Source organism: Anabrus simplex, chromosome 14 (genome assembly GCF_040414725.1).
Source record: "Anabrus simplex isolate iqAnaSimp1 chromosome 14, ASM4041472v1, whole genome shotgun sequence".
Lineage (NCBI taxonomy): Eukaryota > Metazoa > Arthropoda > Insecta > Orthoptera > Tettigoniidae > Anabrus > Anabrus simplex.
In genome coordinates this window covers 75,452,391-75,466,093 of record NC_090278.1, presented here as the reverse complement: position 1 = coordinate 75,466,093, position 13,703 = coordinate 75,452,391, and the positions used below count along the sequence as shown (strand labels likewise).

The 13,703-nt window shown below is 40.9% G+C and overlaps 1 protein-coding gene across 2 annotated transcripts in view; it reads left to right on the top strand.

Annotated features, from left to right (window-relative positions):
- Window positions 1-13,703, top strand: part of LOC136885753 (arrestin domain-containing protein 17) — a 191,774-nt gene that overhangs the window by 134,200 nt on the left and 43,871 nt on the right. The window contains exon 1 of one of the 2 annotated variants that reach the window (XM_067158489.2): window positions 8,659-8,839. The exons of the other annotated variant lie outside the window; for it this stretch is intronic. Coding sequence (XP_067014590.2) covers window positions 8,725-8,839 — 115 coding nt within the window. The 5' untranslated portion in view covers window positions 8,659-8,724. Of the gene's footprint in view, window positions 1-8,658; window positions 8,840-13,703 lie in introns of those variants that run through there. 2 annotated transcript variants of the gene reach the window in all.

Genomic DNA, 13,703 nt, shown 5'->3' with positions numbered 1-13,703 from the left:
GTGTCCAGGCGGGAAGTGGCTCGGTTCTGCTCTCGGCGTCGTTCTCATGGTCGTAACTAGGTTCCATTGTCCGTCTGCAGAGAGCGCTGACAGGTGCACGGTATGTGGACATACTTTCAGACCATCTGCATCCCTTTCTGGCCTTGATGCCATGTTTCAGCAGGACAATGCGCTATGCCACCGCTCTGTGGTGGCACGCAGGTGGTTGGAGGAGCACTCCAATGAAGTTACGACCATGGATTGGCCCTCCAAATCACCCGATCTTAATCCAATCGAGCATTTATGGGATGGTGTCGGTGCTGATGTACACTCCATGAACCCCGCACCAACCACAAAAGACCAATTGTGGGTAGCAGTGCAAGATGCGTGGGTCCACTTCCCTCCAGAACGATTCCAACACCTTGTAGAGTTGATGCTTCGCCGTATTTCTGCCGTTTTGAGGGCTCGCGGAGAAGCAACTTGTTGTTAACATCACATTCATTGTCTTCCCATGACTTTTGGCCACTCAGTGCATATAGATCTAACATTAAATTGAGTGAGGGTGAGATACATTGTTTATTTCCTGAAGTCCTCACCGAGATTGAAAACCGACTTCATTATGAATACCTTGTTTGAGCTTTTACTTGCGTTAGTACGTAATCAAAGTACAGCTATGTGAAAGGAAGTGCTTGCGTTGAGGTTTAGTTTGTAGATGGTTATGTCTCGTGATCTCAACATGTAAATAGTCAAGTTAGCAGCAGTGATGAGCCATTAAAAAAAAATAAAAGGGGCGTGATATTTCCTTTGTAGTGTATGACCATACGTGACGATTCCTATACACGGGAGCTGAACATCGAAGCTTGGTTCAGAGCATGGACCGCGCCATGTCAGAATGAGTGACGGATTCATTAATGTAATGTGATATTCTGTAAAATATTTTTTGAATAAACTCTTCCAATAATTATATGAAAACATTCGTTTCATAGTAACTTATTATGCAGATACAGATAGATAGATGGATGATTTATTTTACCTGGCAAACTTAGGGACACTTTCCCTTGCCTTACGCTTAAACCGTAGCCTACCATTAATACACTTAATCTGAATCTTATTCCTGCACCCGACCTTGGCACGTGTTTACCTAGCGGCTTCTGTGTCCACCCCTGGTGCGTTGGCCGTATGCAGTTGGGCGATGCATGAGTTCCACGAGACCAGGCATTAAGAGCAGTGGCTGTTCTTCGATGCTACATACATAGTCAGTTGAATGTAAATGATGGTGTTTTCGCAGCAATAACTCTGTACCTTAGAGTTAAACCAACGTAAGTCAACCATTTTAAGTGTAAATTATATTAATGCATGTATTTAGTGATCAAAATTACAAAACATACATCAAGAACAATGATGGACATTTGTTGCCTAAGTCACAAATGCAGCAAAAATTCGCAACTGACGTTTTTCCTCTCTCCTGTAAAGTGACTAAAAATGTGACTTACGTTGGTTTAGTTCTCAGGTGTCCGGCTCGATGGGTAAATGGTCACAGGGGTCCCGGGTTCGATTCCCGGTAGAGTGGAGAATTTTTACCATAATTGGTTAATTTCGCTGGCACGGGGGTGTTGGGTGTACGTGTCGTCTTCATCATTATTCCATTCTCATCACGACGCGCAGGTCGCCTACGGGTGTCAAATGAAACTTGTCCTTTGACATCCCGACACTAAAAGGCATACGCCATTTCATTTTTACCTCTCAGATCTGTGCATATATTAACTTTCTCTCGTGTTTAATAATAATAATAATAATAATAATAATAATAATAATAATAATAATAATAATAATAATAATGACTCTGTGGTGTAGTGGTTAGTGTGATTAGTTGCCACTCCCGGAGGTCCGGGTTCGATTCCCGGCTCTGCCACGAAATTTGAAAAGTGGTACGAGGGCTGGAACGGGGTCCACTCAGCCTCGGGAGGTCAAATGAGTAGAGGTGGGTTCGATTCCCACCTCAGCCATCCTGGAAGTGGTTTACCGTGGTTTCCCACTTCTCCTCCAGGAAAAGCCGGGATGGTACCTAACTTAAGGCCACGGCCGAACCTTGTCTGTCCCTTCCAATCTTGCCATCCCCCAGCAAGGCCCCTGTTCAGCATAGCAGGTGAGGCCGCCTGGGCGAGGTACTGGTCATTCTTCCCAGTTGTATCCTCCGACCCATTGTCTCACGCTCCAGGACACTGCTCTTGAGGCGGTAGAGGTGGGATCCCTCGCTGAGTCCGAGGGAGGCAGAGGAAAAGCTAGTAATAGATTGCCTAGCATTTGCGGACGACCTAGCAATATTAACCCGAGACATTGAATAGCCCCAGATCATATTGAACTCTTTAAAGAAATTGCGGGTAAAGTCGGCCTTCAGATATCTTTTGAAAAGACAGAATTCATGACCTGCAGCAAACATGCACCAAAATTCATGGAGACAAAAGATGGCAAAATTAAACGATTATCACAATTTAAGTATCTTGGTGAAACAATTCAGGGAAATGGACTCGAAACAAAAGCCAATGAAATTATATGCCAAAACATGGAAACGTCATATCGACTAACCTTAAATATTTATAACAAGAAAATATATCTTCAAGTACACAAAACTATAAGTGCTATTAAAACAATGTGCGTGTTCTGACAGTTCGCAGCACGTGGCGCCGAACAAAGGAGTGGGAGCGCTGTGTTGCCACATGATCCGGCAGGAGTTACTACATCACAGTCAACAGCTCTCGTTCTGCGCTAGGCTCTGCGGAAAATAATATCCATTAACGGCGATCATGAAAGAGTTAGAAAAACGTTAAATATCGTTGCTATTATTCCACGATGGCTCAGCAGTAATTTTATCAGCTCAAATATCGTAAGACAAACTCCTCATTCGCCTTCCTCATAGGCTTTAATGAGTCGGGTTTTGCCCGGTGTTGATAACCTGTCATGTGATGGTCCAATTACATCCACTCCCTCTCTTTCCCCTTCTTCCCAAGGCTCCTTTTCTTTCTTTTCTTTTTCTTTCCCTATTCTAATTACTGTAGCTTGAGAAATTTTAAAGCTGCTGCTGTTCTTTCTACAACTTTGTTAACGTCTGTCAGTGAGCCTCCATTTTTCCCTTCAGTCTCAAAATATTCCCGTAAGGCACATACCATATCGCGAGCTTGACCACGAATAGCGAAGCCATGCCTCCCAATTACGCTTGCCTTTTTTCTAGGTGAATGAATTCTAGGTCGCCCTCGTTGTTTAGCGGCGCTCTGAACGGGTTGCAACATTTTGAGTTCAGTAAATGAGACGGTGTTAAATTACACTATACTACACAATACTATAATTTACACTACACTAGAATGCCAGCCTTGATAACGATACACTTATTAACACGAACACAATAGCACTATAATATTTAGTTGATTTAAAAAACACACTATACAGACAATGATATCTCTCAAAGTAGACATTGTTAGCCCAGCCACATGTGCTACGGTATACTATATTGGCAACGTGGAACTCGGACCGACCGCCTCATGAAGCTTTCAGACAGTGGGGGTAGGAAAAGGGAGAGTGCATGCCGAGCTGGGATTGGCTGAAATGGGAGGCGTGTACTGGTTGCCATAGTAACTGCCACCTCCAACTACCACGCTGAGAGCTGTCAGAACACGCACATTGTTTTAATAGCACTAAGACGTTACAGTGCAGTCATTATACCAGAATGACTTTGTGGATCAGAGACGCTTAATTTTGAAGACGTAAGCAGGCATTGAAAACATTGAGAGAAAGGAACGCAAAATCATAAGAAAAAATCTAGGCCCAAAAGTCACTAATGGCCAATACCAACGTAGAGACTGACGGGAAATCAAACAATACACAAATATCCACAGTGACATTAGAAAACGTAGGCTAAGATTCTATGAACATATTAAAAGAATGCATCTAGACCAAGTTACCAGACAAATAATCGAATTCTATGAAAACAGAAGTAAACCTAAAAGAAACAAAATGAAATGGATTGGCGAAATCAAAACCGATTTGAAACAGGCAGGAATTACCCCAGTAGATGTCCAAAATAGGGTAATCTTCAGATCCAAAATTCACAAATGGCAAGTTGACCAGAAGGAAAGACCAAAGGATAAGACTGGAACGACCTGGTATGAAGACAGAAAGGAAGCCCACAGTAAAAGAATGAGAGAAATATGGGCACGGAGGAAGGCGTAGTCTTAATGCGCTTATTCTCATATGTAATAATAATAATAATAATAATAATTGGGTCACGTAGCTGTCAGCTTGCATTCGGGAGATGGTAGGTTCGAACCCCACTGTCGGCAGATTTGTGCATTCTGTAACTGAGAGCTAAGCCAACGTAAATCACATTTTAGTCATTTTATAGGAGGGAGGAAAAACTTCAGTTGTAAAGCATTTTTGGCGCATTGTGATTTAGGCAATAAATGTTCATCATCGTTCTTGATATTTATGTTGTGTAATGTTGATCTCTGAAAACATTATTTATATAACTTACACTTAAAATGGTTAATTATTATTTTATTATCATAAAAAGTAAAATGACGGTGGACTTACGTTTATATGACTCTAAGTTTCATAAAATGACTAAAAACGCACTTACGTTGGTTCAGCTCTCAGGCACAGAACTGTTGTTGAAAATTGTGTGGAAGAAAATAACCTTAAAGACTAGTTTACACGACGACGCTAGGTTTTGCTACTAATTTTATGAAACCGATTTCATGAAAGTAATTGCATGGGTGGTTGTCCACATGAAGACGCTAGAGCATACTGTAGTGTCAGTATATCTTCTGCATTTTACTTCAGTAGTATCGGAGGAGTAACGCCTTCAGAAATTATAGATCGATCAACCAATCAATCATTCAATCAATCAGTCAATCAACATTGATATGCATTTAGGACAGTCGCCCAGGTGGCAGATTCCCTATCGATTACTTTCCTAGCCTTTTTAAAAAAAATATTGCAAAGAATTTGGAAAATTATTGAACATATCACTTGGTAAATTATTCCATTTCCTAACTCCCCTTCCTATAAACGGATATTTGCCCCAATCTATCCTCTTGAATTCAAACTTTATCTTCATATTGTGATCTTTCCTACTTTTAAAACCGCCACTCAAACTTATTCGTCTACTGATGTCCTCCCACGCCATCTCTCCGCTGACAGCTCGGAACATACCACTTAGTCGAGCAGCTCGTCTCCATTCTCCCAAGTCTTCCCAGCTAAAAGTTTGCAACACTTCGTAACGCTACTCTTTTGTCAGAAATCACCCAGAACAAATCGAACTGCTTTTCTTTGGATTTTTCCAGTTCTGGAATCAAATAATCCTGGTGAGGGTCCCACACACTGAAAGATACTCTAGTTGGGGTCTTACCAGAGACTTATATTTCCTCTCATTTACATCCTTACTACAACCCCTAAACACTCTCGTAACCATGTACAGAGATCTATACCCTTTGTTAAGAATTATATTTATGTGATTACCCCAATGAAGATAATTCCTTATATTACCACCTAGGTTTACATTGATCCCCAATAAGTAACTATCACCCCATCAACGCAGTAATTAAAACTGAGAGGACTTTTCCTATTTTTGAAACTCACAACCTGGCTTTTAACACCGTTTATCATCATATCATTGCCTGTTGTCCATCTCGCAACATTGTCGAGGTCTTTTTGCAGTTGCTCTCAATCTTGTAGCTTGTTTATTACTCTATAAATTACAGAATAACATCATCCGCAAAAAGCCTTATTTCTGATTCCACTTTTTTACGCATATGACTTAGTTGGGCCCCCTCAAAGAAATGACATGAAACCTATCAATCACACACACATAAATTGAACTGCAGAAAATAAACACAATACTTTAACACAGACGATATCATTTGTAACACAGTACAGTAGCCTATGTGCAAAAGACTACCTGCAATATTACAGAATTAATTCATAGATTTTATTTTTTAAAATAAATATTTTGTAAATACAACATCAACTCCGATCTCTTGTTTTTACATGTTTAAGACTTTACAGTACTCACATCAAAGTCTAATAAAAGCGGGCCATTGCTTTCTGGGATGCAAAAAAGTATTGATGATTTCACTGTGATCAGTAAATCTTGCCCTTTCACATTCGATGCTGAGGAGGTTAATTTTAGTGAGTCTGTCTTTTAGGACTTGAATAAGAGTGATTCTGTCAATCGAGTATTATTATTATTTCAACTAGTTTCGTATAGGCCGACTAAGGACTACGACATTCAACTGTTGCGTGTGGGGTGGGTTTTGATGTGTTTTTTTTCAATTTGTTTTACGTCGCACCGACGCGGATAGGTTTTATGGCGCCGATGGAATAGGAAGGGCCTAGGAGTGGGAAGGAAGCGACCGTGGCCTTAATGAAGGTATAACCCCAGCATTTGCCGTGTGTGAAAATGGGAAACCACGGAAAACCATCTTCAGGGTTGCCGACAGTGGGGCTCGAACCCACTATCTTCCGGACGCAAGCTCACAGCTCCGCCCCCTAACCGTACGGCCAACTCGCCCGGTGGTTTTGATGTTTGCCCAGTAATTGAGCCTCCTTATTTTGCTAGTGGTTTAACTTCGCACTAGAGCATCAAAGGTTTTTGGGGGCTCAAGGATAGGAAAGGGTTAGGGTTGGTCTTAATTAGGGTACATCCCCAGCATTTGCGTGGTGTGAAAATGCAAAATGACGGAAAACCATGTTAATGGTTGCCGACGGTGTGAATGCCCTTTGGGTGGGGGTGGTAAAATAACACCCACGGTATTCCCCGCCTGTCGTAAGGGACCTCAGGAACTCTTAACTTTGGAGCATGGGTTGGCGACCAAGGGGCCATTCGCTTGAGTCCTCGCATTGCTTCTACTTACTTGTGCCAGGCTCCTCGCTTTCATCTATCCTGCACGACCTGTTTTGGTCAGCTCTTGCTCTTTTCCGACCCGATAGTACTAGATAATTTTACTTGTACAGTCCTCCTTCATGTTATCGTTAGAAATCTTATTGTTAAATGTTTGTTGTGTGATCATAAATTGCTATATTTTTCTGCTGGTTCGAAAAGAATATATATACATGTTACTTGAGACTATATTATCTTGTTCTTGCCCTTATATTCATTCGGTCCTAACCGTCTTCTTTCTCTAGCATTGAGCCCGTCTTATTTTACTTTTTATTTCCTCAGCGCATATAGGTATATTTCACTGAAATTCTACTGAATTTCTCATTAGAGTAATAACCTTACTTTGATAACACTCATGTTACCCTTAAGGTGACGTAATTTGTCTTTCTTTGGCCGACACCTCCATTTTCGAAGTGCCGGGTCCCTTCCATATTTCTCCCTGTGATTAGTGTTAAGAGAGGATGGTTGCCTACTTGTGAAACTGTGACGCTTGCCGAAGTCTGTCGCACTCCTCTGGGTTGCTCAGTTGCACTTCCCCTTGAAACAATAATCACCACCACCATTACCACCATCTCCTGAATTAAAGAGCACAGCTAAGTAATCCTAACTGCACGTCTGACACGCTTATTATTATTATTATTATTATTATTATTATTATTATTATTATTATTATTATTATTATTACTATTATTTAATCAGTTTACCCTGCAGGGTTGGTTTCTCCCTCGGACTCGGCGAGCGATTCCACCTCTACCGCCTCAAGGGCCGTATCCTGGAGCATGAAACTTTGGGTCGGTAGATACAACTGGGGAGGGGGACCAGTACATCGCCTGTTATGCTGAATATGGGCCTTGTGGAGGGATGGGAAGATCGGAAGGGGTAGGCAAGGAAGAGGGAAGAAAGTGGCCGTGGCCTTCAGTTAGGTACCATCTAATATGAACGTAAAGTTGGAATTCAAGAGGACAAATTGGGGAAAATATTCATTTATGGGAAGGGGAGTTAAGGATTGGAGTAAGTTACCAAGGGAGATGTTCAATAAATTTCCAATCTCATTGAAATCATTTAATAAAAGGCTAGGAAAACAACAGATAGGGAATCTGCCACCTGGGTGACTGCCGTAAATGCAGATCAGTATTGATTGATCCCGTCATTTTCCTGGAGGAGGAGTGGGAAACCACTTTGAGGATGGCTGAGGTGAGAATCGAACCCCCCCTCCACTCAGTTGTCCTCCCGAAGCTGAGTGGGCCCCATTCCAGCCCCCCGTAGCACTTTTCAAATTTCGTGGCAGAGCCGAGAATCGAACCCGGGCCTCCGGGGCTGACAGCTAATCGCACTAACCACTACACCACAGAGGCGGATATAATAATAATAATAATAATAATAATAATAATAATAATAATAATAATAATAATAATAATAATAATAATAATAAATGTAACTGCTAAGGCAAAATACGCGAGAAGAAGGTTTTCATGTTCCAAGAGAGACATTCTTTAACATGCTGTTGGTCACAGTGACAAATCGAGTTACGGTGCAAGTTGATGGATAAAAGTCGCAAGCTCGATATTCCAGTCGAATTATTTGGTCCGTTGGTCGTGATCGAACGTAGGCTATCGAGAGCATTAGACTTAGATTCTTCCGACTAATCGAATCGACTGCGAGAGCACCGCCTGTGTTACTCAGCTGTTAATGCTCAACAGCTGATCGAATATAAATATTCCATCTGAGTGCTCGCCGGCTGGCCGGGTGTATCTTTCGAGTCGCCGCGCAGTGTTCGGTCGTGTCGCGAGTGCTACCTTGGAGTGTCGTTCAACATGGGACTGAAAAAGTTTAAAATACTATTTGACAATCCAGAAGCTACGTATTACGGTGGACAGACAGTGTCTGGAAAGTTATTCGTCAATCTAGACAGCAACAAGAAAATTCGAGGTTTGTAGCGCTAATTTTTGTTTGTTACTTATACAGGCTGAAGCCGAATTTCACCGACAAATTTTTGGACGTTATTCAGGCATACCTTCTTAGTATATTGGTATCAGGGACCCGTGGTCTCCGGTGGATCATTACAGAATATTGGCATTTCGTTTGATTTGTTGCCCAAGTTAGCTTTGTACCTGTAATGCACTGTCAATAATAAATGCTAGTTCTTGACAACATTGTCTACATTTTTTCCCGCATGATTTTTTTTAACATGCCGGAAGTCAACGATTCCGTGATCATCGTGGTCGACATTTTGAACAATACCTTTAAGGGAACAGTTCTGCATTTGTTACATACACTGACAGAGCAGATTTAACACACTGTGACAAAAGTGTACGTGTTTCGTTTGAGGGTTGTTGCAGTACTGTGTTTTGTGTTTTTGTTATTGTATATTACAGGCTTTACGTTACTCTGTGTTTTATGCTGTATGTTTTGATTATTGCATATACAGGCTTCAAGAATCGAATATTTAAGAAAAACTTAAAAATTATATTTAAACGTTCCGCCTATTCAATACATATATAAATGACTGAAGCGTTCATTCATAAATGCAATTTAAAGGAATGTCTATCAAAGATGTGTCTTTTATCAAGAAATGTTTTAAATCAAAGGCTTTTATTCGCATCAATGTTCATCTTACGATTTTACGAATACCACTATTAGTTTCCATGAACTTTGTCATCCAGAATTTTATTGAACAATTCACATCAGTGTTATTGAGTATATGACTTGAAACTTTAACAAAATTTATTTTAAATGTCCTTGTGTATACAAATGTTTTTAATTTGTCTTACCAATCTAGTAATGTAATTTTATATCCGATATATTGTGTGATTTATTCTAGCTGATGATGTCCCTTAGGGGAAGAAACGTGAACTAGATTTAATCAATTATATATGTATTGAATAGGTGGTCCGCTTAAATACAGTATTTAAGTTATTCTTAAATATTCACTTCTTGATTTGATAGTCAATACGAGCTTTATCTAAAATGAAACCGTTAAAGCTTGTCACATATAATATTACAGGCTTTGCATTACTCTGTGTTTTGGTTACTGCATATTACAGGCCATTACTCTCTGTTTTGTGTTGTACGTTTTTTGTTGTTGCATATTACATGTTTTGCATTACCTCCTCTGCGTTTCGTGTTGTACGTTTTGGTTATTGCATATTCCAGGCTTTGCATTACTCTGTGTTTCGTATTGTACGTTTTGGTTATTGCATGTTCCAGCCCTTTCCTCTGCTGTGAAGATATTTTCTCAGAAACAATGATGATTGGGTTAACAAAGCGAATAAATCATAATTGCATTATTTCTCTGTAACAAGCCACCGCAGACCGCGGTCCCTTATACCAATATACTTAGAAGGTATCCCTCAACAACCTCCGAAAGTTTGTCGGTGGAGTACGACTTCATCCTGTATGTCTTATAATTACACAGATGCAGCTTTATTGTTGACTACTGACATTATACTCAGTTTGTTCACCATTTTATCTTGTGGATTACAGATTAGTTAAATCTGACATGTAATGTTTTACTCGTGAACTGTATATGTTTGTTTAGATTCGGTCGTTGCCCTTAGTGCACGTGGTCTGTTATAAATGTAAGGAGACCTGTTCCCGATGTTTTTCAAAGCATTTCTTCGCATCATACACTAATACACTTTCTATAACCATACTGAACCTTGGGGTGTGATGCGGTGTCTGTTACTGAGTGAGTTGACCGTGCGGTTAGGGTCGCGCATCTGCGAGCTTACATTCGGGAGATACTGGGTTCAAATCCCACCTTCGGCAGCCCTGAAGATGTTTTTTTTTCCGTGGCTTCCCATTTTCAAACCAGGCAAAGCTGGGGCTGTACCTTAATTAAGGCCACGGCCGCTTTCCATCCCATCGTCGTCGTAAGACCTATTTGTGTCGCTGCGACATAAAACAACTTGTAAAAAAGAATTTAAGAGGATATTGTACGTAGTCATCAAAATCCTTCTTAGTTCCAAAGCAATTAGTTTTTTTTTTTTTGCTAGGGGCTTTACGTCGCACCGACACGGATAGGTCTTATGGCGACGATGGGATAGGAAAGGCCTAGGAGTTGGAAGGAAGCGGCCGTGGCCTTAATTAAGGTACAGCCCCAGCATTTGCCTGGTGTGAAAATGGGAAACTACGGAAAACCATCTTCAGGGCTGCCGATAGTGGGATTCGAACCTACTATCTCCCGGATGCAAGCTCACAGCCGCGCGCCTGTACGCGCACGGCCAACTCGCCCGGTAAACAATTAGTTAATTGATGGTAATAATAATAATAACGATAATGGTAACAGGGGTCCCGGGTTCGATTCCCAGTAGGGTCGAGAATTTTAACCATTACTGGTTAATTTCGCTGACACGGGGACTAGGTGTATGTGTCGTCTTCATCATCATTTCATCCTCATCACGACGCCCGAGTCGCCTACGGGCGTCAAATCAAAAGACTTGCATCTGGCTTTATAAGTGAAAAGGTGATACAAAGGATTCGAATTCGTATTGTGGAATAGCTTTGGAAAGCACTATAATTTTTAAAATCTACTCAACATTACTCACTGAGAGACTCACGAAGATAATAGAGCCACTAATTCGTTTGGTTTCAGGGAAGGAAGAACAACACTAGAAGCCACAGGCCATCTTCTAAATGACATTGATCAAGCTCTAAGATAACCGAAAGGAAAGTTTCACACTGTTTTCATTGACTACACCAAAGCATTCGATCTAATCAAAGGAATGAAACTTTTAGAAAATCTGAATGCCATTACAAAGGAGGAAATGAAATCACATCAGCTGTTAAAAACGTTTTGACATTCAATAATTTGGAAATAAAGGATGGAGTAACTATCACGAGTGATTACCCAGACAAATGGGGTTTTACAAGGAGACCACGAGTCCTTTATTATTCAGTATCGCAACTGCAGATATTACAAAGATTTTAGAGGCAACAAAATCAGTATGCTTATATATGTATGCAGATGATATGGTTCTGGGCCTATCAAACAGGTATGAACTACACAAAACATTAAATGCTTTATATCTCTGGGCTGATGACTTCACCATCAATTTCACCAAAACATTGAACATGATCTTCCGAAAAAGGGGAAAAGCCTCAGCAGAAGACAAAGTGACCCTAGGAAAAAAAGGAGATTGAGACTGTACATTCATATAAGTATCTTGGCATTACTCTACAGACTTCATAATTCATTTCGGCTCCGTATAAAGGAGAGAGCTACAACTGCTATCAGAGGGATATACACTATTAAGAACATTACCAGATTGTCTTTGCAAACAGCCTTCACGCTATTCCACGTAAAAATCTTCCCAGTACTAACATACGGTATAGAATTGATTTGGGAAAAACTATCTTTAAATGATTTTACTGCACTGGTAAAAAATAAAAGCAGCATACCTGTAAAGATTGTTGGGAGTCTCAAGAACAGCATCTTCTCGTCTAGATTATGAATAGGTAAGAGAACAATTCTATCTGGAATATCTACGGCTGAATATACCACTACCTTCCACTAATCTTGCAACTAAAGTGATCAAGAGAAGAAAAAAAGAAAAACGTGCAGAAATATCTCAAGACTTGTGCGCTTCCGACGCAATGATTGACAGGAGATGGACGAACGAAAACCAACCATTAAGATCTGTTTTAACAAGACTCACAATTCATAGCTTTCGTCATAAATTGTGTCCGGATCCTTGGCTGAATGGTCAGCGCAGTGCTCTATGGTTCAGAGGGCCTCGGGTTCGATTCCCGGCCGGGTTGGAGATTTTAACCTTCATTGGTTAATTCCAGTGGCTCGGGAGCTGGGTGTTTGTGCTGTCCCCAACATCCCTGCAACACACACACACCTCACATAACACTATCCTCTACCACAATAACACGCAGTTACCTACACATGGCAGATGCTGCCCACCCTCATCGGAGGGCCTGCCTTACAAGGGCTGCACCCGGCTAGAAATAGCCACACGAAATTATATCATAAATTGTGTACTAATAAGAAATTTCATGAGTGAGCGCGCGCGCGCGCGCGCGTGTGTGTGTATTACGTGGAAAATGCTGTGACAATTATCACATATCTAGAGCCCGGAGTATATGTAGAATAAAAATAAGAAATATGTACATAAATATGTAGTTAAATATATAATAATTTAAAAAATATGTAACTTAATATGTAAGCTTTATTTGACATATTCTTGTACACAGAAAAGGAAAGAAACCCGCAAAAAGTTAGAAGTGCAGACGTTATTCAACCTCTAATTTTCATTTGGGGTCGCAATTAATAACTCATTGTTTCCAACTGCGGTCATCGAATGTCTTCTTTTTTTCCTATTGCTTTACGTTGCACGGACACAGATAGGTCTTACTGCGACGATGGGATAGGAAAGACCTAAGAATGGTAAGGAAGCGGCCGTGACCTTAATTGAGGTACAACCCCAGCATTTGCTTGGTGTGGAAATGGGAAACCACGGAAAACCATCTTCAGGGCTGCCGACAGTGGGGTTCGAACCCACTATATCCCGGATGCAAGCTCGCAGGTGCGCGCCCCGAACCGCGCGGCCAACTCACCCGGTCGAATGCCTTCTGTCTGTTAGGATGTTCTTATATGTATAGAAAAAGACCTTTCACTTCACATTAAGTCACTGGCGCGTATTTCAAATAAAGAATGATACTGGAAGGTACGTTCCCATTTTCAGGGAGTTGCACCCAATACGTCCGTCATACTTTTACTTTGTGTCTTTCTCCGCAGTAGCAGGGGCGTATCATTGACCCACCTTTCACAGTGTACTGTCACTTC